The 19,376-nt window shown below is 54.8% G+C and overlaps 1 protein-coding gene across 1 annotated transcript in view; it reads right to left on the bottom strand.

Moving 5' to 3' along the window:
* Positions 1-19,376, bottom strand: part of LOC119709136 (DAB2 interacting protein) — a 129,301-nt gene that overhangs the window by 12,287 nt on the left and 97,638 nt on the right. Inside the window, 8 exon segments of the mRNA XM_038156523.1 lie at positions 660-858; positions 860-1,534; positions 3,062-3,240; positions 3,403-3,604; positions 5,057-5,293; positions 8,260-8,404; positions 10,526-10,670; positions 18,702-19,256. Coding sequence (XP_038012451.1) covers positions 660-858; positions 860-1,534; positions 3,062-3,240; positions 3,403-3,604; positions 5,057-5,293; positions 8,260-8,404; positions 10,526-10,670; positions 18,702-19,256 — 2,337 coding nt within the window.

Here is a 19,376-nt window from a genome sequence, read left to right as displayed (position 1 = left end):
AAAGCCATTTGTCCATGGCAGGACATCCAGAGGCCCTTAGGCCTGTGACCTACTGCCTTCCATTTTACCTCCACGGACAGTGGGATGGAATTCTGTGCAGCCCAGCACGTGGCGTGGGACTGGGATCACTGCAGAGCTCTGCACAGCGGGAATGTCGCTCTGGGCTCCTTCCTCCCCGCTCCTACGGGAGGGTCTCAGAGCAAACAGGGATGTCCAGGAGCGCCCTGGCCCCGCCGGGACGGGAGCAGCAGCAGGGAGGCTCCTAGTTACAGGAGATCAGGGTCTGTTCCAAGCCTGGGAGATGGCGTGGGGTTGGCTATGGCATGGGATGAGAGCCTGGGCATGGACAGGCAAAGCAGTGACGAGATGGTAGCGCAGGACAGCAGCACGACTGCCACTGCCCTCGAGCCTCTGCCACCTACAGCGTGCCGCGTGACGGAGGGACACCGGGAGCGGACGCTGCTCCGTGTTCCTGTCCTGGAGGGCCTCTGCCTCAGGCCAGAGGTGCCAGAGCCGAGGTACATCCCCACATGTGATGCCACTGTGGGGTTGGCACTGATGTGGCCGCTCAGAGCCACATCCCCTCCCACGGCAGCAACCTCTAAGGGCTAACCCCACGTGGCCCCTTCAGTGCCAGGGCCCGGACAGCCCGAACTCACCTGTTTGTGCATCGTGCGCTGCTTCATCTCGGGGCTGTCACCCTTGGAGGAGGAGGACTGCTGCCGGAGCCGCGCCCCGCTGCCGGGCCAGTCGGGCGACGAGGACATCATGCTGCCGCTGGAAGGCCGCTGGTACTGCACCGTGTTCAGCAGGGAGGGCGGCGTGCGGCCGCGGGTGACGGGCGGCGGCGGCGGGGGGCGGCTGGTCGATGCGCCGCTGCGGCCCCGCGCTGTTCTGCCGCGGCATCGTGGGCTGGCCGCCCTTCTCGGTCAGCGACAGCTGCCGCCGGGCCAGCTCCCCCGGCCGGCGCGAGAAGTCCTCGGCGGCGGCGGGGCCGGCGAAGCCGTGCTTGTTGGCCGTCAGCTCCTCGCTGTTGCTGTGGGAGCTGAGGGAGCTGTGGCACTCGGAGCCGGAGTCGCCCAGGCCGCGGGGGGACAGCGGCAGCCCGGCGGCCATCTGGTACACGGGGTTCTGGAAGGACAGCGGCGCCAGCAGCTGGGGCCGGCCGGGCGCGCTCTCGCCGCTCGGCGTGGTGGGGGTCTGGCCCACCCGGCGCACGGTGGCCATGCCCGTCACACTGTTCTGCTGAGTCCGTGTGCTCCACACGCCCTGCAACTGCCCCAGCGACGACTGGCTGTCATTGAGCGAGTCGGCCGTGCCGGGCGCGTTGGCCCCGCTGTCCAAGAGCCGATTGTCCTGCAAGTCCACCATGGACAAACTCTTGCTGCCATTAGACATCTGCACGTCGGGCTCATTGGCCTCTGAGTAACTGGAGCTTCGGGCAGGTGAGGGCTGGGCCCCAGCAGACCTTGTGACAAAAAACAAGTCCTTGTTTTCAGGGGTTGGAGATGGTAACCGTGTGAAATCTATCAGACTGCGGGGAAGTCAGTGCGTAAGAAGAGGAGAGGAAAACAAAACAAAAAAGAAGAGTTGTGAATGCTGCACCGGAGCAGGAAAACGAAATCACTCAGAAATCAGGGTGGCGCAGCTGTGTGGGACAGGGATGGGGACAGGGACAGGACCCAGCCCTGGAAGGAGCAGGGACAGGGTTGGCCCAGCTGGGGACAGTGTGAGGAATGGGGAGGGTGCTGTGGAGCCCCGGGCTGGCTGGGAATGGGCAGGTGAGGGCAGGTAAGTGAGGGCAGTGTGTGCACACGGGGCACTGCACTGTCACGAGGCTCAGGGACACACTCCTGGGGGCTGCTCTGCTCTGGGTCAGCACATGTCACCCTTCCTGCTCCCAAAGGCTGTCTCCATGCCAGTCCCATGTCCCTGCTCTGTACCTGGGCAGCAAGCTCCTGTGGGCACACTGGCGAGGATTTGGACCGTGGGGGCCGGGTCCGCACCAGGCCTCCCAGGTCAGTGAGTGCTCACACAGCAGAGCTAAAGCCTGGCAGCTGAAGGTTATCCCCCCACTCCTGCTGCAATGCTCATTCATGCAATATTGATTTCTTGGGGATAGGAAGAAAGAGCTTTGCAGTAGCTTCATGTGAATATTCTGCTGATCAAAGATGGTGCATTGTAAGCAAGTATTGGGGGGGAAGCATATTGTCAGAGATCCTCCATAGCACTGGATTTAAATAATTGCACCTCATGCTGGGAGGCACTAGAGATGAAAGCTCTGATTAGAGGAAGTCCAGTGCCATTGCTGCCTTTCATTCCTAATTAAACTGTTAAATATTATGCAGTTTCCACTTACAAACTATTTTACTAGCACAGTCTTTCCGTTTGTGTGGGCTCCATTTCATTTTCCACAAACAGAAATATTAGAGGTCTGCAAAAGCCTCATCCTCCCCATGAATGAAGCTCCTTACTTAATCAGGCCAAAACGTATGTAGGTGAGTGACTGTGTCTGTGAATCACTGCTCAGCAGTGACAACTCCCAGTATTATAAAAGTTGGACAGAGTAGACTGAAATTCCTTGTGAGGCCTCTACAGCTTGGATAGTTCCAGAACTATCCAGGTTTGGATGTCAGCGAATTCAGCACAAACCATACTTTGTACAAAGATGGGCGAGGCCAGTCCCGTACGTGTCTCACAGCCCTTAACACCACCACCCCTCACCTCAGGGTCAGCACTAGCAGACCCTCGAGTCCTCAAAGGATGAACACTTTGCTTCTGCAGCCACATCTCAACACCTGAGACCAGAACCACCAGGTTCCTCATTTCCCAGACCACATCCCCAGTTTTGGCTCTCAAGGGGCCCAGGACGGAGCCATGGACTGGCACTACTACCCACTGCTCTCTCCAGAGTCAGAGCTGAACTACATCCAGCACCACTACTGCACCGGGAGAGCCTGGTCAGTGATCAGGCAACTCCACACCGCACCCTGTCCTGCCTGTCCCTGCATGACTGTTCCGTGTGTCCCTGGTGTGTGGCCAGGCCCCGCCGGTCTCTTACCCAGATAAGTCATTCTCTATGACCATTTTCTGCAGCCCTGCAGAGATGCTGTTGCCAGCACTGGGCGTGGAGGCGGCGTGCTCGGCCGTGACCGACACCTGCACACAGGCGGGGTTACTGAGAGCGGCGTTGACGTCCCGCAGGATCCGCGGCAGAGGCCCCAGTTTGGTGGCAGTGCCCTGGGCAGAAAAGAGAGAAGAATTAGCACCACCATCTCGTGCTTTTTGCTAGAGAACGATGGGCTTTGCCAATTGCTGGAGAGTCTCTTCAGAGAATCACATGAACAACATTTTCTTCATCATTTCCCACCCCGAAAGCTGTCCCTGTCATCCCCTGGATACCTGCTCCAGTTGGGAAATGACTTCCCAGAGTAGTGAGTGCAACGTGGACAGTTCCCGGCCCAGGTCAATGTAGCCCTCAAAGCCAGCTGTGTTTGAGATGGTTTCAGGATTGGAAATCTCCAGGAGAAATCTCTGCATGTTAGTCCATTCATGTTCCAGGAACTGATTCATAAAGGACATGTATTCCTCTTTGCTGCCAAACCTGTTGAGAGAGCGACACGGATTTCAGCTGAATCAGGAAACAATGCAGTCCATGGAAAGGGCAGCTAAGAACCTTCCTCTGGCATCTCAACCCTTCCAAGCCTTTGGGATCCCTGGGCTGTGAGCAGGTACCTGGGACACCTCACTGACCGTGGAACCAAAACTAACCCCAGCCTGGTCCAGCTGAGCCCTCATCAGTGTGGGATCTGCACGTCAGGAACAAAGGTGAAAGCAGGAGAAACAAAGTTCTGGGTAACCTAGTGTCTGACTGCTGGGTCAGGGCACAGCCTCCAGGAACAGGACCTGTCACTGGAAATCAAGATGCTGTCACAGCAATCACCTTCAGCTGACTGGAGCCCAGTGACAGATGGGGGCAGGAATCAGGAATCCTGCACTCTCCAGCAATGCCAACACAACTGCTCTGGGATCACCCTGGAGAGGCACCCCTGCAGCTGGGCCAGCCCCACTGTCCCCTCAGGCTTCCTGCCACCTCCTTCTGCCCTCCAAGCTCTTCCCCCTCAGTATTTGGTCTGATTTAGAGCACAACAGGGAGGGCCTCGTGGTTGGACTGTCCTGACAGCAGGTGCTGCTGTGCCAGCGGTTCCATGGGACAGGCTCGGCCCAGTGCCATGCACAGGACAGCCTGGCTTGATCACTTCAGCTTGACTAATGTCAGCTTAGTTAAAGAGCCTTTCCTGCAAAGTGCTGGAAACATGAAAACCCTTTATTAGGGATTGGTCAGGAATACAGAGAATTTCTGTCATCTAGTGTAACACACTTGTACATCTCCTGCCGGTGTCCGCAGGCGCGTCTGTGCGTTGCTGACTGTGAGTGTGAGCACTAAGCCAGTTTCCAGATCTGAGGAGCTTTAGAAAGAAAGTGTCCATTCATGTTTCAGGAAGCTCATCATTTTGTTATCAGAGCTCAGGATAAGTAGCTCAGAGCTACAGCCAGTGGAAAGATTTTCAGAAATCTCTCGCTTTGTTTCCATCAAACCAATGGGCTTAGTTAGAAATTGATGGTGTCTCTGTTCTGAGGCCTTCCCAGTTCAGTCAGCTGCATTTTAATAGCAGGGAATGTCCCAGAGCTCAAAGGAGGGATGTAACAGTTCCTGAGCCGAGCACATCACTGCTGCTGATCAGGTTCTGGTCCTACATCTGCAGGACATCACAGGACAAAGTCCCCACTGCCACCCCGCTGCTTGTCCATGTGGTCAAAACAGCCTGTTTTCCTGCTCATAAAACATGTCCTGTTTTGGAAACTTGAATGATCTCCCTGACCTGACAGTGAGGGAACAAGTCCCAGAGCGATGTGGGGAAAAAGCCAACAGGAAGCAAACAGGCCTTTTCCAGCGAGGAAAGGAGTGGCTAAGCGTGGGACTCTGCGCCGGCGCCGTGGCTCTGCCCACGCACCCTCCCCAGCCCTGCCCTGCCCTGCCCACAGCCTGGCTTACTTGGCAAAGTTGGCCAGGTTCTGGGTGACCTTGGCGATGAGGGTCAAAGTGCGTGCGGTGCGGTCGTCGGGGTACTCCTGGAGCAGGCTGAACAGGGACGGGGACATGATGGCCGGGCACAGGAACCGCAGGAACAGGGAGGCACTGATCAGGCGCTCGCTGATGTCGGGGCGGCCTCGGTTGCTGCACTCCTGTCTCCACGAGGCAAAAACTTCTTTGAGCTCTCTTGGGAAGACACTGAAATGACACAAGGACAGGCAGTGTCTGTCAGGGTTGGAGTGTTGGGAGTCTCAAACCACCTAGAGGAAAAAGCAAAGCTGCTCTATAAAGCTGTGAGAGAAGCAGCTTCTATTGGACCTTATGCTGGATGCCAAGATCCCAGAAAACTGGGAAGACTGGGATATGAAACAAACTGTGCACAGAAGCTCTTCAGCACTAGTGGCTGTGCCATGGGGTACTCTGAGCTAGAGGAAGCTAAACCAGCAAGGAGAGCATCTCCTGAAGAATCACCAGCAGCACTGGAATCTCGGGCACAGCTGGAGCTTGCAGGGGGGGCTGTGCAAACTGTAATACTCCTGTTCAAGCACCTGGATCAAATCCCACTGTGCCTAGTACAAACACAGAGCCCCACCGGAGTTACTCCAGCCTTGTAGCTGCACAGACCTCAGCCTGCCTTTCCCGGATGCCACAATTCCCTGGGGGCCAGCAGGCGCTCACTGCAGCAGCCCTTATCGCTGGAGAGTTGCTGCCTGTCCCTGCTCGGCCCTCCCCAGCTCCCTGCTCCCACCTTATCCTGTTCCCAGCATGTGTTATTTATTCAGCTGGAGACTCCCACCCGGAAGCAGGCTGGCACTGGGCTGGCCACTGGTCCCGGTGTCCCTGGCACACAGATCCCATTGCTCTGGCCAGGAACCACCGTCCTTGTGTCACACCCAGAGCTGTTCCCCGACAGCGGGGGCACCGCTGCAACTGAAGGGGGTCGGGCTCCACTTCAGGCCATCTGACCTCCTGACACAGCGATGACACTCCATGAAGTGCCTGGAAAATGCTGCCATCCTGTTCAGCTTCTGCTCTGTGCTGCCTTCACACTTTCACCCCCATGAATTTTTTTACCCTGAGCTCTACAAATAACATTAGCCGATGTCTTTGGCTGGATAAATTCTCCTCTGTCTTTGGCTTGATCCACACAATTGGACAAAACCCTTTCACTTCATGGTATTTGCCCAGAAACAGGAGAATCCTTTAAGCAATTTGAGGCTTGAATGATCAGGACAGGTTGTGCAGTGACTGGAGAGCAAAGCCCTGAAACGCAGCACCCGCACGTTCCCGTCACAGGCTGGAGCCCGTGGAAGTTTAATCGTGTCACAGCGGATGGAATTCGGATCGTTGGCTTTATGTGACAAACGGGCCCATAATTCATTACCCAACTTCCCAGTAACGAGCTTCCACATGCTGAAATTCTGCTTACACTGAAACTTTCCAGATGTCCAAATTATGTCATAATTATAACAATTTTCGGTTATTGTGAACCTCTTTCCTCTCCCTGACTCTCTGCGCAGATGAGCACACACACTCCAGTGCTCTATTTAAAGCAGGATCGTTGGCTGTTGGGATACCTTGGCCAATCCCAACACTCGTCAGCCCAATTAATCCCCAGGAACCGCTGAGCTCAAAGGACTCGGGGGGAACCACTCAGAGCAGCAGCTCAGCTGCTCCAGCCTTCCTTGGAAAGGCAGGAGGAGAGGAACAAACTTCCTGTGCATTCCTGACTTTCCCTGGGTCACTTTTCGAGCCTATTTATAGAGCGACCTTTGAGTGCTGCTTTGGGTATTTTTAGAAGACATTAATTCAAACCATTATGATCCACTGCTGACTAGAAGTGGTGAATCCCTCCTGGGAGAGCAGGTAAACGCCATTCCTGAGTCAGAGTTATTAATTGGCCAAGGATAAGGAATAGGATACCTGTAATGAACCCGCCCTTTGTGTACCTGTGGTAGATAATGGCAGCCTGAGCAAGCCTCTTGCTCCTTGCTCTCCCCCTGAGCAGGATCAGTTCCCTTCCTGGCTTCCAGGAGGGCACACTCGGTATCTTGGGAGATTATTTATAATAAGTTTTCTGACCTCAACACACGGCTAGGAGAGGAGAGCAAACAAGAAATCCTTGTTATCAAAGACCTCCTTCCTCCAATATTATCCCTCGTTGATGCTTTGCAACAACAGTGTTGCTACTAAATACATTAATAAAAACTAAGCCCAGATTTTAGACAGAAAGGCTGGAAATCCAGCAGTGAGACAAAAATGCTCCTTCTCTCATGATAAGGACTAAAGGCTCTTGGTATGCTAGCAAAAAGCATAAAGAAAATATTTCTATTTCTCCAAGTAAAGAGAATCCCAAGTCCATCTTTTTCCCTTTTGAGGTCACCTCTGCAGCTGTCACAGCCCCAGGGACTCTTGGCTCCCAGCACAGCTGTGCCCAACAACCACCTCCTCAGCAGGAGCTAGTGCCTCACTCCAGCCCATCTGGGATATTCGGGCCTGTCCCAACCAGTTGCAAGAACCTTTACCCTGAGAACAAACAACTCGGAAATGCCTCCAGCTGCATACCAGGCCTTGGGCCAAGGAGGCAAAGGGCTCCCATCACCCAGCACCGCCCAGGGCTGGGAGACAGAGGGGTTAATCCAGAGGAATGTGGGTTGCTGCGCCAAGCAGGGAGAACAGCATCCTCCTCCCAGCTCCAGCACTGCAACCAGAGAACATCTGCCCGAACAAAAGCTGCCTGTGCTGGGGCAGCTCCTCACAGGTGCCACAGGCCCTGCCTGCTGCAGGATTTCCGAGCTTTGCTGGATGCTCCTGCAGGTGTAGAGCTGTCAGTCCCATCCAGACTGACTTGTTCCATGGGTGGAAGATCCAGGACATGCATCTCTGCCTTTTATTCCAGAATTTCATACACATTTGGCATCAAGTACCTCCGGATCAATCACACTTGGTGTTCCTTGCCTCCACTGCCCTGTTCCTGTGCCCCAGTGATGCTGGCACCTCTGAAAACAAGGTGCCAGAGAATCTGGGCGGGTGCCACATCCCCAGAGCAGATACTCCAAACTCTGGCAGCTCCCCTCCACAGCTCTGCCAGAGCCAGGGACAGGTCCCAGCTCCTGCAGACACAGCGCTCCAGGAGGAGGGAGTGCCACTCCCGGGACACCCACCAGTAGGAGTTGATGATCTTGCAGAAGGCCAGCTCACAGCACATCTTCAGGTTGCCCTGATGTTCGGGGAGGTCCGAAGACGAACATTTGCTGGGATCCACCTCACAATTTTCATCTGATTCATACAGTGCCTTGATGAACTCCCCTGTAAAACAGAGTTGGTGATGGGTCTGGAGACACGAGAAGCGCAGCCTTCAAGCAGCTCTGTTCCTAAGCCCCAGTGCCCCAGCAGCTCCCTGGCACCCCATCACACTGGGGGAAGACGAGAGGGATACAAGAGCAGGTGGTGGCCCCTGGGGCAGCTCTCTGGCTCTCCATGTCTCCAAGAGGACCCAGGAGAGCCCGGCAGTTCCTTGGGAGCTCACAAGCAGCACAGCACACCCAGCACATTCCATCCCTGTTCCCAGCTGGCAGTGCTGTCCCTGTGGCTCTGGGATGTTGCATCAGGGCTGCGCTGCCCAGCACCCGCCTGGCCCCCTTGCACCAGCTCCAGAGACACTCCCTGGGGCTAATCCAGGAGGAAGGATGCTGGCAGGCCCTGTAATTATTGGTAGCACAGCCTGCTACTGCAGCCTGTGCCCTGGTGCTGACAAACCACTGTGATTCACAGGAGAATTAGGTAATTAAAGGAAAGAAACAAATTACTTGGCTTATTTTGAGCTGAACATCACATAAAATGAAATTAAAGTATTTCCTTGAGTTTTCCTGTGCTCCTGTTTGCTGCCTGGTGCTCCTCCTCACCCTTGCAGAGGCTCACAGCGAGCTGCTCCACCAGCCTCTGCTCTTGTGCCACCTTTCACCACAGGACAGCTGGGCACAGCCCCTGCACTCAGGGCTGGGGGGTCAGTCCTTCATCCCAGCAGTGACTGGGCAGACTGGGGACAGGGTGACAGGGATGAGGAAGCAGCGTTTAGCTTGGGTGACGTTCTGGGAGAAAGGTTTGCTTTGGTTTTCTTCTAATTCCAGTTGGTTTGCTCCTGATTCCCAACTGTCTTGGACTTTCCCATTCTGTTTTTTCCCCACTCCAATCTGCATTCCTTCCCTATTGCCAAAACAAGTTTTAATTACATACTGGAGAGCCTCTCCAGTGTATTTTCAGCTCTGGAGCTGCTCTGCTCGCCTGCAGGTGATGCCTGCTGTTCTTCCCTGGCCCCATCACCTGCTCCGTGGTTCCAAGGACAGTGCCACGCTGCCCTGGGGCACCTTGTGACATGCAGGTGACTCATCTCCCTGGGAAAAGGTCACTCAGAACCAGCACCCCACAGTGAGCAGGAACCCCAGGCTCCTCCTGCACAAGATGGAACTGGCCTGGCAGCATTGAGCCCCCAAAAGGGAATATTTCAAAATTCTCTGATATCATTAATCTCCTGGCTTTTGAGAATTTTTATGAGTAATCTACTTACAGACTTGCCTTCAACCAGAAAGCATTACAAGGCAGAAATAAGTAATATTTCTTTTGCTATTCTTGTGGGCTCTCTGCCTGAATTTGCTCAATTATTTCCCTTTCCTCAAGGTTTTCATCATTATTATTATTCTCTTAATAAAGTATTTATGCTTCTTTGCTCCTTGCTAAAATTATACAAATCCACTAGCAGGAACCCAGCATACTGAAAAATTAACACCTCAATAGAAACTCTGCTCATCCTGCCCTGGATGTGGATGCAGTGGAAGCTCACGGAGCTTCCAAGGCAGCCTCTCCCCATCCTTGTGCTGTGTTCTCTGCATGCAGCAATTCCTTCCTGACCTGCCCAGAAGCAGAAGCTTCTAATTATTTTCATTTGCATCAAGAGAAGTATTTTTGGAGCCATAAACAGAGCCAGCACTTGGGAAAAAACCCACCAGGAGGGTTCCCAGTGCTGGATGCTCCGGGAGGCAGCACATCACTGCGACCTGGGAGATCTCATCTGACCGGGAGCGCTGCAGGAGCCGGGCAGCCTCTCTGCTGGGGCTGCAAGGGGGGGATCAATCAGCCTGTGACAGCCAGTGCTGAGACAGGAGCGCTGGCAGGCAGCAGAATGCCTTCACACATCCCCTGGTTATCTCCTCTGAAAGCAGATGAAGGTGCCAGCTCTGGGGTCACCTTCACCTGGCAGAGGGGAGCTGCCCACTGCGGCCACGGCCGCGTCCAGGCTCGGACCTGCTGCCAGGGAAACCCTCCAGCAGGAAAATGCTGAGGGCTCTGATGGCCATCAGGGCTCAGGTGACATCCCCACCATGCAGCTTGGAGAACTCCTCTGGGCAAGACCTGCCAACACTCTGTACGTACCTAAGGCATCTTGTAAGTATTTCTGCCCCACCAGCTTCAGGTATTCTTCGATTGCTTTGGTGGCCAGCGTGTTCTCCCTGAAAATGAGATGCTCATTCTCACCACAGCGATCAACTTCAGACATCATCAGGTCAGTCAAGAAATCCTGGAAAGCAAAGCCCATGGTGGGTCACCACACACTGACATTGGCTCCACAGAGCTGCAGCTCCCCAGCCCCGAGAGGTCCCACCTTTGTGAGCCACCCGAGGGACAGGAGGTGCTGCAGGTGATCCTGTGTGAACACACTGCCTCGCCACCTGCCCAAAGTTCCTCAGAGCCGAGGAGAAATAAACCTCTGGAGAGCCTCAACTCTTGCACCCCAACAATGGCTCATCCCAGAGCCGCAGCTGCCGCGCTTTGGCTGCTCTCGTGTCAGCCTCACGTTCTGTGGGCAAAACCTTTAAACCTGTTAAAACATGGCTGTGTTTGGTGTCCAACTGCACTGCCTGCAAACCAGGGCCACGCTCCGGTGTCATGAGTTGTGCCCAGTTAATGGCTGAGACACCAGCCTTAGATAGCACTGAGATACTCCAATTTCCCATTTCCTCGCTATTCATGCAGGTGAACAGCATTGACAGTGCCCGTGTTGGGCACATTCTTGGTCTGATGTGCCCACAACCAAATCCATGGGATGTGAAAATCCCCTGTGCTGCAGAGCAATGGCAGGTGCTGCCCCTGCATCAGTCTGGCCTCAGCTGCAAATTCCAGAGGAGAAACAGCGTTTTATGGTGAGCTCCAGATCTGCCTCAGCCACAGCATTCACTGAGCAGGGGGCCAGGAGCTCCTGGGCACGCACTGATCCCAGCTGCTGCAGCCAGGCCTGATCCAGGAGGAATGCCAGGCACCTGCCAAGGCTGATCCATGTTCTCTGCACTGCTAATGGACACGGCAGCTCTGCCTGGCTCCTGCTCCTCCTCACTGCACCAGGTGCTCAGGTGTCACCACTCACCTGAGTGACAATGGCAGGAGGCCACTGGCACTGTGCAAATCACCCACATTAACCCTCTGACTGCCTCCCATGTAGGAGACAGAGAAATGATGACACACACACATTTCACCTCCACAACCAAGGGCACCTTCTTAAACTCCTTTCCGTTAACACAACATCACCTGCTCACTAATAACCTTCCCTAAGAAATTCTTCATTTCCCCTGAGGCTCACAGCCCGTTCCTGGCAGGGGCAGCAGGAGCACTCCAGGCTGCCACACAGTGTCCCTGTCCCTGATGTCCCCAAGCACAGCAGAGCTGCCAAGGTCCAGCCTGTTCCAACCCACACTGGGGAGAGAGGACATCAGCTCCTAGTCCCTGCCAGTGGCTGGATGGGAGCTTTGCACCACGTGCAACTTGCTCTGTTTCATTTTTCACATGGACATCCCTGCATTGCAAGTTTAATCAAGGTTCAACACACAGCTTTCCCTGAACCCGGGAGGCCCAAATAATTTAATCCACAGACCCTCCATCACTGTGCTCCTGTCCCAGGCAAAGGCAAACCCTGGGGCAAGCAGGAGCATCCCTGTGTAAGAGCACACAAGGACGGGAGGTGACATCCCTGCAGTACCCAAGGATCCGCTGCTCTCTCCTTCCCACAACACTCTGGGACAAACACACTGCCTTGACCTTCCTCCAAGACCCTCCAAAAAAGCCAGAGGAGGAGCTTTGGGCTAAAAAAAAAAGCCACTTCCATTATTTCTTTAGCCAGAAGATGCCCTTCCTCAAATCCTGCTACGTCTGCAGCGCTCCGGCAGCTGCAGAGGCAAAAATCCCTCCTGGAAGCAAAGCACGTGCCTCCCTCTGCTATTTTCTCTCATTTTGCCCTTTTTATCAGCCAAGCTGGAATGAAACTTTAAACCCTGCTCAAATCCCGTTAGCTGCTATCTGGGTAACTCTATCACCTTTATCTTCCCGGGGCTCTCCCAGGGTACGTTTCAATTCCAAGCCACCACTCAGGCTGACACAAGGTGCTGATTCTTAATTAGCAGCCGCTGACCTTGGCTTTGCTTGATTCTCTTTCCTGTCACTTTCCCAACATACTAATTATCTCAGGAACACTGAGTTTTACAGCGTCTCTTAGCCAAGTGTTTGCTTTTCCCCCTCTTGTCAGCTGAGCACTGGCTGCTGAGTCCTGGAAACCCAGGGCCAAGTGGGAGCCAGAGTTAATGCGAATTTGGGTGACTCGGGCTGATCTACAGAATTCACTAGAATATAAAACGAGGCAAGATTCCATGGTAGGACTCAACACAAAGCCAGAAAAGATCCCCTGGAAATCTCTGCTGCTGTTATTATTCCCTGTGGAGCATCTGCAGCTCAGCAGCTGGGAAAGGACCCCTTGTCTCTGAAGTGGGAAGGAAAGCTGCTAAAGTCCCAGAGAATTCCATTATGGCACAGCACCCAAAGCTGAGGAGTAACACTGCAGGATCTGGCCTTGCAACTGAGCAGGGAATGAGAGGGGAGCCAGGACACCCAGCAGCATTCCAGGCATCAGGATCCTCCCTGTCCCTGCAGGTCTGGGCTGCAGAGCCATCCAGCAGGGCTGTAGGACCTGGCCCTGGGATGTGACTGGGGTCAAAATTCCACCAGGCAGAGTCCTTGGGTGAGTTCCTCTGCAGGGACTGCTCTGGGCAGCTCAGCTGCAGGTCACTTCCCATGACACCCGGCCATCCCTGGCCCTGCCACTGGCCAGAGCAGGTCACTTCCCATGACACCCTGCCATCCCTGGCCCTGCCACTGGCCAGAGCAGGTCACTTCCCATGACACCCTGCCATCCCTGGCCCTGCCACTGGCCAGACCTTCACCTCTTTCCTCCACGGAAAAGCCACATCGGCTCTGGATCACACTGCTGCTATCTCTGCCTTAAGTACTCCAGCAGCCAGCACTCAGAAGACACAAATGGAATGCAAATACTTGTGGAATCCCTCCGGGGGCCTCACTCACCCACATACAAGGTCCTGAATAAAATGCAATAACTAAAGCCAATAAAACTCCCTGTTTCTGAGCAGCAGAGATCAGCAGGGGGTTGTTTTCAGTTAGGGCCCCTGGCAATGGAAGAAAATAAGATGCTTTATTTCATTACATCAGAGTCGAGAGGGGAAGGAAGAGGTCTACAGTCAAAATTAAGGGCTGTGGCAGTGTTCTTCAGGCTTGTTCCCATGTTTACTTTAAGGCTTTTTGCTTCAGACTGGACGGATCTGAACCCGTGCGACCCCAGCCGCTGCACATATGCCGATAAAGAAGAGCAATTCATAAATAAATCAATTCAGAGCATGACAGCACAAGGCTGCACTGGTCTCCACTTTGCACATAAACCAGCCTGTGCCGTTCCAAGGCAGCTCCTCCCAGTGCAGGCAGGAGCTGGCAGCCCAGTCCCGAGGGGTTCCAAGTGCTGGTCCCTGTGCCTGGGGTGGCACTGGCAGTGCCTGGCCCTCCAGCTCCTCAGCCCCGCAGGCAGGAGGATGAAGCCAGCTGGGTGCCTGTGGTGGGAGCAGAAGCACTGCCAAGGGAGCCAACAAGCAACACAAGTCTTGTAGGACGTGTCCTGTCCAAATCCAGGAAGGACTTTGCCAGCCCAGGAAGGTCCCCCCAGCCCAGCCTCCCTGGGATGTGTCCAGAGCTGGAGCACGTGGGGTGCCAGGGAGCTGAGGAGCCCCACGGCCCTGCACTCCCGTGGGGTCACAGCCCCTCGGGCTGGAGCTGATCACTCCTGGTATCAGAACTGACTGATGGGCAGATCGACTTTGAAATAATAAGGTTCTCCAAATCACAAGCCTGATTAATAGGATTGACTTAACCTTAAGAGGATTGAATTGATAAAGGTAATAAGATTATTGCTTATTTCAAAGACTAGCCCAGAGCCCAGCTGGGCCCTTATGCAAAGGTGAAAAACACCAGTGGTCGGCAGGGCTGCAGGTTTGGGGTGCAGGAGCACTGGGACACACCCACGGGGGAGGGAGAGCAGCACAGGAGGCTGAGGAGGAGGGAGGGGAGAGCGGCAGAGGGGCAGCAGCTGGGTCCTGGGCAGATGGTGTGACACTAAGGACCCCAGCCCCACGTTCTCGACTCTTCCATCACGCAGTTCCTCTGAGGATCTGCTCCAGACACTTCTCTGCCAGGAAACAGAGATGCTCCCTCCTCTGAACCCTGGAACTCATCCCATGGCACTTTTGGCCTTTTCTAATTCTCCTTGGGAAAGGTGGTGAACGGCAGCGTGAGGGCTAACTCACAGACCCGCGTCCATCACCTTGCTCAGGGCAATGAGCAAACCTGAGGGATACAACTCTGACACACTGAGTGACCTCTCGTGTCCCTGCCTGAGCCCAGCAGTCACTCTTCAGCCCTGTGTAGAGTCTGCAGCTCCCAGAGCCCTGACCCAGCCCTGGCTCTGCCACTGGAGTGGAGTTCCAGCAGATCCACACGGGGGGAGCAGCTACATCTGCTCAGCTGAGGCACATCCTCACAGCACAAACAAACAGGGACACATGTTTATTCCTTACTCCATTCCCAGCACCATAAATATTTACTTCCAGTGAGCAGCTGGTTAGTTAGAGCTTTGTCTAATGCTGGGTTTGATCTACCAGTGCTCTGGACAAGAGAAGTTTTTTGTATATTTATGGTCATGAACTGAGCTCTGGGAGCTCTCAGACAGGCCTGAAACAAATCTAAGCATGGGAAATATTCCTGAAGCATCAGAAGTCCTTTGGGAAGGATGCAGCCACCTACCCACAACCACATCACAGGGGCCACACCAAGCCCTGTAAGGCAGAACTGAGCACTCCTGCTAACTCCAACCCTGGCAGCAGGACTGCTTTCTGACTTTGTGTCTTTCGTCTGTGGGTTGCAAAACATGGAAAACCATTAGGCATCTCCACATCCTTACAAGGAACAAACACTTCATCAGTGCTCTCACTAGGAAGGTGAAAACAGGTAACAAGTGAAGGACCGAGCTGAGAGGCCACATCTCTGCTTCAACCACCAAATATCCCTCTTTCAGCCTTTCCTGCCATAAGAGACAGGGGACATCTGTGTGTGCCAAGAGCTGATGGATGTCTGTCAGATTTTCCAGCGGGCTGGGGCAGCTCCCTCCCTCCCTGAGTGCCTGCACTCAGAACCTTATCAAAACCCTCCTCCCCTCCACCCACTGCCTTGGCAGCTGCTCAGGGCTTTCCAGGCCTGCCCCGTGCACACCAACCCAGCGCTGCAGGGATGAAGTTCTTCCCTTTCCCACACAGAGATCAAGGGAAGCATGGACTTTGACTCCAGAGGGGACTCTCCTTTCATGCTCCTCTTTTTAACCTACTGTGATACAGCTACAGCCCGGGAAGAAGCAAAGACTTAGGGAAAAAATTCAGCTGCAGCCCTTGTCCCCCTTCCACCTGCAGCTCCAGGTGTCCTGCCCCCCTGGCAGGAGGGACTCTGGGTTTTAGCAGCTCCAGGTAACCACACCTGGCTGGCAGGGTGTCCCTCGGTGCGGGGTGGCTGGGACCGGGCTGTGCCTGGCACGTGGCAGCATCACACCCCTCCTGTGGCACCTCTCCTGCCCCGCAGACACACGGCCCGATCCCGGCCTCATTAAGGGATTACCTTAATTACCGTATTTGCAGCAAATCGCTGCAGGAAAACACGGCCCGAAACAGCCCAACAGCAATCAGCTGCTAACGAGTCTTCCACGATAATCCACTGGACACTCGTGTCCCAGTCCAGTGTAACTGCTGCTTTAGCTCAGCTGCAGCGGCCAAGAGCCACAAAACCCCTTCACCAGGGAAATCAATCAGCGGCTGCCACGGCCACGGCCCAGGGCAGGGGGGGTTTCAAAGGGCTCACTGGGAAGGCTCCTGGTGATGCACAAGGATGAGGAACCCACCTCTAGCCCGGGCAAGCTTCTGAGAGGCACCAGAGGCCTGGAGAAGGGGGTCCCTGCCCTGCCGTCCCCGCACTCAGGGGTCAGGGTGCTGGGGCAGCCACGGGGAGCTCTCCTGAGGGGTACTGGGGTGCACTCACATCCCCCAAGCAGGGCTGAGGGTGCTTTCTTCTCTCATTCATTATTTTTCCACCTTTCTGCTGCTTTTCCCACTCCCTGCTTGTCCAGCCCAGGATGCAGCACCTGGTTCCCATGCTCCAGTAACTCCTGTTGCTCTGACAGCTCCCCAAACCCTGCGCTAATGCTGATGGCAGATGACAGGCAGCGAAAGCAGAAGCTCCATTTTAGGGGAAAAGTCATCAAGTCTGTTTACTGCTTGCTGTGTCCCCTGTGTAAAGCCTCTGGGATCTCAAGCACTGATGCAGACACATGTCTGGAAACACACTTGCTCCCTCTGGAGCCTCTCCAGTACTGAGAGGCAGAGGAAAAAGGCTGGAGCAGTGACAAACACTCTCAGCCATGCCCACACATGATCCGTGGTGATTAGGACTGGGATGACACTTGAAGCCTTTTGCACCAGAACCGTGTAAACTGTGGACAGGGTCCTCAATAGCAAAGCTCTGGCATTAGAGTTGCAGGAGCCACAGCGAGGGGCAGCAGAGCTCCTGGTGCCAACACGAGACAGGGCTGTGCCCAGGAACCACGGGCTGGCAGCTCTGGAGCCCTGGAACAAGGAGTGAGCCGAGATCCCAGGCACAGCTCTTGTGGAGCCACAGCGTTACTCCCCACAGGTCCCTCCCTGCACTCCCGGGATCAGGAGGCTTTAACAGGGCTATTTTCTCTGCTGCTGCAGCAGCAGCTCCCGGCTCCCAATCCTCTCAGGAGCTTTGCCTGCCCTGAACTAGATCAGGAAGCCAAGCCAGTTCTCTGTCCGACAGATGGTAACTAAACCTAATCCACGAGCCCGGCCACAGCGGCAGCAGCGGCAGCTGCCAAGGAAGCAGAGCCTTGTGACTGCCCCTCAGGTGAGGAGCTCCTGTCTCTGCACTGCAAAAGCTTTGGACATCTCGCCCTTCCCCAGCTCTCCCCTGCAGAGGGCAGGGAGATGCTCACAGAACAACAGTGATGCTTTAACTCCTGCAGCCCTGACACGGGCACTGCCTGCCGTGGCCGTGCCTGTACAGGGATGGAGGATGCTCTGCAGCGGGGGTCACTCCCTGCCCTGCCCTGCCCTGTGTGCTGGGGACCTCAGCAAGGAAAGGCATTCCAGCTCTGCCCACCCTCCCTGCTCCCACACGGATCACAACCAGGAGTAACTCCCACTCTCCGCCTCCTCCTGGCCTGCTTCTTCCCCAGACCTGGCAGAGCATTCCCAACCAGGAAGGAGGCTCAAAGTGGTCCACAAAGGCCGAACTTCCACCATGTGCAAGTTGGTGGCATCAGCCTCCAATGAGCTCTGCCATGGGAGCACCCCTGGACCCCCTTCCAAAAGCAGCAGGACAGACCCTGAAGACCAAGAGCTGATCCAAAGACACGCAAGCCAGCAGGCACTTGGGTCTGGGATTCTGGAGAGGCTGCTCCCTCCTGTTCAGCTGCACTGTGCAGGGTGCTCGGCGCAGAGGGAGCAGAGCATGGAACCAGGAATACCCAGCACACCCAGGCTGCACAGCTCAGGCCAGCACTGCTTACATTCCATCCTGGAAAACTGCCTTCTTGCTTACTTTCACAACTGTGCCTGTTTATACAGAAAGAGCCTGGCCCCTGAGCCCCCAGAAGGAGAAGAGTGAAGGGAAGTGGCTCAGCTGGTGCCTCGTGGTCCCACCAACCTCTCTGCTAATTAAGCAACTTGTGCTGTGTGTGCTACCAACTTGTTTGCAATCAAAAGGAAAACAGAGCACATTAACGATGGCCCGAAGCCCCAGTGACGAGTTTACCCAACCCAACCCCAGAGTCTGCTCTGACGGTGTCTGGGGGGACACTACAGGCGGCAGAGGGGACACTACAGGCGGCAGAGGGGACACTGCAGCTGCAGAGGGGACACTACAGGCGGCAGAGGGGACACTGCAGCTGCAGAGGGGACACTACAGGCGGCAGAGGGGACACTACAGCTGCAGAGGGGACACTACAGCTGCAGAGGGGACACTACAGCTGCAGAGGGGACACTACAGCTGCAGAGGGGACACTACAGCTGCAGAGGGGACACTACAGGCGGCAGAGGGGACACTGCAGCTGCAGAGGGGACACTACAGCTGCAGAGGGGACACTACAGGCGGCAGAGGGTCCTACCTTGGCCTTGCCCGTGCTCTGCAGGATGTGCACCAGCGCCGACGCCATCTCCTCCTTGTTCTTCACGCTCAGCGAGGGCTCCAGCACCGAGCACAGCACCATGTAATTGTTGGTGATGTACTCAGCAAACTCCTTGTACATCTCCATGGGAAGGATGCTCATGCTCTGGTAGCGGGACTTGATGCGGATCATGGGTCCCGGGGACTTGCCCTTGCCAGGGTTGGGGCTCACCACTGGGTACCATTTCTCCACGAACTGCCGGCCCGTCACCGAGCTCACGGGGATGTTCACCTGCCCAATGAAGTTGGTCTTGTCCTTCTTCTTCTTCTTGTCAGTCTCTTTGTATAAGTGCACAGTAATGTTTTTGAGCGATGGGAGGTTATTGAATTCAAAGTGCTCCCCCCAAAAGACATTATCAGTTTTTAATTTACAGGTAGTTCGTGCATAAAGAACGTCATCCAGGCATAATTCACACAAGTACTTTTTCTTAGCTGGCAGGTCCTTGGCTTCAATAATCCATAACTTTAACATATTCTCTACCCTTCTGCTGTTGTCCTGAAAAAAAAGATGCAAAGAAAAAAAGGTCAATAAAAAACCCCACAACAAAACTGGAGATATGAATTAATTATTTCGGATGTGCTAAATGAGCGGAGGCTTAATTACACTTTATTTTAA

Source organism: Motacilla alba, chromosome 17 (genome assembly GCF_015832195.1).
Source record: "Motacilla alba alba isolate MOTALB_02 chromosome 17, Motacilla_alba_V1.0_pri, whole genome shotgun sequence".
Lineage (NCBI taxonomy): Eukaryota > Metazoa > Chordata > Aves > Passeriformes > Motacillidae > Motacilla > Motacilla alba.
This window is presented reverse-complemented; position numbering and strand designations above follow the sequence as displayed.